The sequence below is a fragment of the Dendroctonus ponderosae genome, unplaced genomic scaffold, assembly GCF_020466585.1.
Source record: "Dendroctonus ponderosae isolate FM_Combo_2020 unplaced genomic scaffold, Dpon_F_20191213v2 Dpon_F_20191213_6, whole genome shotgun sequence".
Classification (NCBI taxonomy): domain Eukaryota; kingdom Metazoa; phylum Arthropoda; class Insecta; order Coleoptera; family Curculionidae; genus Dendroctonus; species Dendroctonus ponderosae.
The window spans coordinates 51,079-54,140 of record NW_026018814.1 but is presented as its reverse complement, the minus strand read 5'-3'; the positions used below and the strand labels follow the sequence as shown (position 1 = coordinate 54,140).

At 40.1% G+C, this 3,062-nt stretch overlaps 1 protein-coding gene across 1 annotated transcript; it reads right to left on the bottom strand.

The window, feature by feature from the left end:
* Positions 1-436: 436 nt before the first annotated feature.
* Positions 437-2,417, bottom strand: LOC125504860 (midasin-like). The gene is made up of 3 exons (XM_048667465.1): positions 2,217-2,417; positions 1,709-2,030; positions 437-1,581 (listed from the first exon to the last, which is right to left on the bottom strand). Exons 1-3 carry the CDS (start codon positions 2,217-2,219, stop codon positions 557-559), a joined length of 1,350 nt encoding a protein of 449 aa, XP_048523422.1. The 5' UTR covers positions 2,220-2,417; the 3' UTR covers positions 437-556.
* Positions 2,418-3,062: the final 645 nt, after the last annotated feature.

Here is a 3,062-nt window from a genome sequence, read left to right as displayed (position 1 = left end):
CAACGATGCCAAAACGAATTCTGTGGCTCTAATGGTTCTTGAGAAACTTCGAAAAAAGCGTCATGTTCAAGTGGATTTTGCAACTCAAAAAAAAACACGCAAATCGAAAACTTCTTGAATTCAAGCATTTTTTGAGAAAACTGCAACATTTCCACATCCATGGTTCACTTTCTAAAAAGGCCATTTATTTCTGTCTAGAATGAGGTAGAAATGAGCGTTCTTGCTCATTTTGCCTCCAAGAAATGAGCAAAAAAGTGTTAGTTTTTCGAGTTTTTTTTTCTGTCTTTTGTGTCTCTGAAATCCTTTGAGCTGCAGAGCTTGTTGTTCTACCAATCGAAAGAGAATTAGACACCCGATTCAGTGAGAGCAACTTCTGTTAAGAAATCGTGCTGAAATTTATCCTAAAATTTCAGACAAAAATCATAAAAGACCACACTTTTACATCTAATAAAATCCTTTTAATCAGTATTCCCCATACAACAGATAATCCCCATTTGTGTAATAAATAATGCCCACAATAACGCATAATAAATAACTAAACCTTAAGGATGCCAATTTAAGCAAAGACCGGCGAAGGCCTGAATTTTTTCTTCAGCTCCCTTTTCGTTGTCGACCTAAAAGTGGTGCTGCTGGGTCGCCTATTTGCTTGGAATTGTCGTCGATTTGCGCCACTTTTCACTTTGTAGTAGTTTTTAAAATTCCCGTTACTCGGATGTCTCACATACAAGCTGGGATTCTGATAACTCGTTACTGGCTTAACACTGTTTTGATAGGATTTCGGTACGTAGTTCTGATACTGCCGTTGTATTTGCTGATAAGTACGCACATTATTATACGAGGCTTTCTGAGTGTTGGATTGCGATTGAGAAGGTTGGAAGTTTTGAGAGGATTCTTTCAAGTTTGCTGTTTGTCCCTGCGAGTCGTATCTTGGTTGGTTTGCATAATATTGCGAGTAATCTGCAGCTGTTTGTCTTTTGGTTCGATGCATAGTTTCTTCTTGATTTGCTAGCGTGTTCTTCATTTGCTCTTTAACCACCTTCAGCAAAGCTGAGTCTTTTTGGACACCCAGTAGAGTTTTAACGGAGATTTCTTTGGTTTGGATATCAGCTAAGTCTGAACTGGAGAATCGATGCAATTTATGTTCTTGCGGAAGCTGATCAATGAGAGTCGGCGACTTCTCTTGTTGTTGCCTTTTAGCCAGCTCCTCTGGACATTCAGTAGTGGTGGCCACTTCTGAAGGTGCAGAAATTTCTTCCTCCTTTTCAGCTTCCTTTTTGGCCAGTTCTTCTGGGCATTCTGTTATGGATGTCGATCCTTCTTCATCTGCTTCTCTATCCGGTTCTTCAACCGGTTTGTCCTTGGTTTGCCTTTCAGCTGCCTCCTCTGGGCAAATCGTGGTTTCAGCAACTTCAACACCAGATTCGTTTGCACTGGAATCTACTTCATATCGTTGCTCTTCGTCATTTTGTTCACTATTCTCTGAAGCTATTGAGGAATCCTGCTTTGAACTGGACGAATTGGCTTCAAATCGTCGTTTTTCAAGTTCTTCGGGACATTCAGTGGTAACATCTTCAGCAATTTCTGAAAGTTATGTTGAAATTAAAGAGAGTTTTGAAAAAAGTCGTGCAGTTTGAGTGTCCCAAAGCTAATGATTAAGAATGAAGGAACTCAAAAACCTCCTTGCTCCTTTTCAATTTTTAAAAGTTACCTTTAGAGCTGTCGTATTTAATTTCAGCGTCTTCCGGTAACTTTTCAGTGACTTTTTCTGCCAATTTATCGTTGTTGCTAATCAACTCATTTTGTCGCCTTTTTTCCAATTCCTCCGGACACAAAGTGGTGACCTCCTGAGCTGTTGACCTTTCGGTTTCTTCTTCTGTTGCTTGCACTGTTGTGGTCGCTTCATTCAGTTCTTCTGGACAAGGAGTCGTACTTGGGTCATCCTTAAGCGCGTCAATCGCCTTCGCATCACAATAGGCCAAAAAGAGCAGAAGTAGAAGCGTGAGGGATTTCTTGGAACCAATTAGTCCGACCTAGAATGCAGCATTATCTTAATTAACACAGAATATAATCATCAAACAGCTCTTCATCTATTCTGCTGTCTATTGTCTAATCGTTGAAGAACGAAGGAGCGTAACAGAAACCCATCAAATGTGTAAAAAATAACGATGTTTGAGAGGAGAATGTTCGGGCAATTAAGAGTTAAACAGTTCACTTACCATGTTTTGCAAAAATATTGCGCACACTTGGATGCACCCAGTTTGAATAAAATCAGCGAACGCACGAATAGCAGACAAATGAGCTGAACCAAATTTAGATCTCCGGTTTTGTAATGGTTCTGACTGGTTCCAGTAGTGCCGTTATGGGCTGCAAAACCGACGAACCTTAATGCAAACGGCAAACATCTCGAACGGCTTCGAATGCGTTTTCGTACGGTACTTTCTCTCATTTCTTTGCACTGATGTGTTAATTTCTGATTTGAACTTGTCCGCGAAACGGCCCAGGATCGCTTTTTGTTATGTCTATGCTAACGAACCTCTTAGCGTGCCTTTAAACACGTTCTAATTCAGTTTAGTTGCCCATTGGAAAATTCTGTGCTGATAAGTCACAAATTGCCACTTTGTCTCGTTCAAAACTCAAATATTTTAAGCGGTGGAGGTGTCAAGTTGGAACGTAGCGGCGCCAGGCCACCCTGCATCACTTGTAGACCCCCATGTGTGCGAGAGAGAGAACCGAAGCACGCTACGCTCCTGAATGGAACGTAAAGTTTCTGAATGAAAGTGTGAAAACTGGACAGGAACTGCATTTTCTGGAGGAAAGGAAAATTTCTGTCAAGGATTGAGTGCCACTCTGATAGAAACTGGTTAAAAATATATTGCAAGCTAAAAAATTAATAAGTACATTTTTTTGTACAAGTTTTCCTTGAAACTGCTTCCATACATTTGGAATGCATTTGACTTGACTATAAAAGGCGCATTCAAGCAATTTTCAAGACATTGCTAATACTAAGCAATTGAATGCACAGAGTGTATGTAAATTGAACGGTTTCGATTAAAAACAATCAG

Bases quoted from the DNA above. Each gene is read 5' to 3' on its own strand.
- LOC125504860 (XM_048667465.1), bottom strand. The intron at 1,582-1,708 runs GTAACTTTTAAA...CATAACTTTCAG, and splicing joins TAAATACGACAGCTCTAAAG to AAATTGCTGAAGATGTTACC.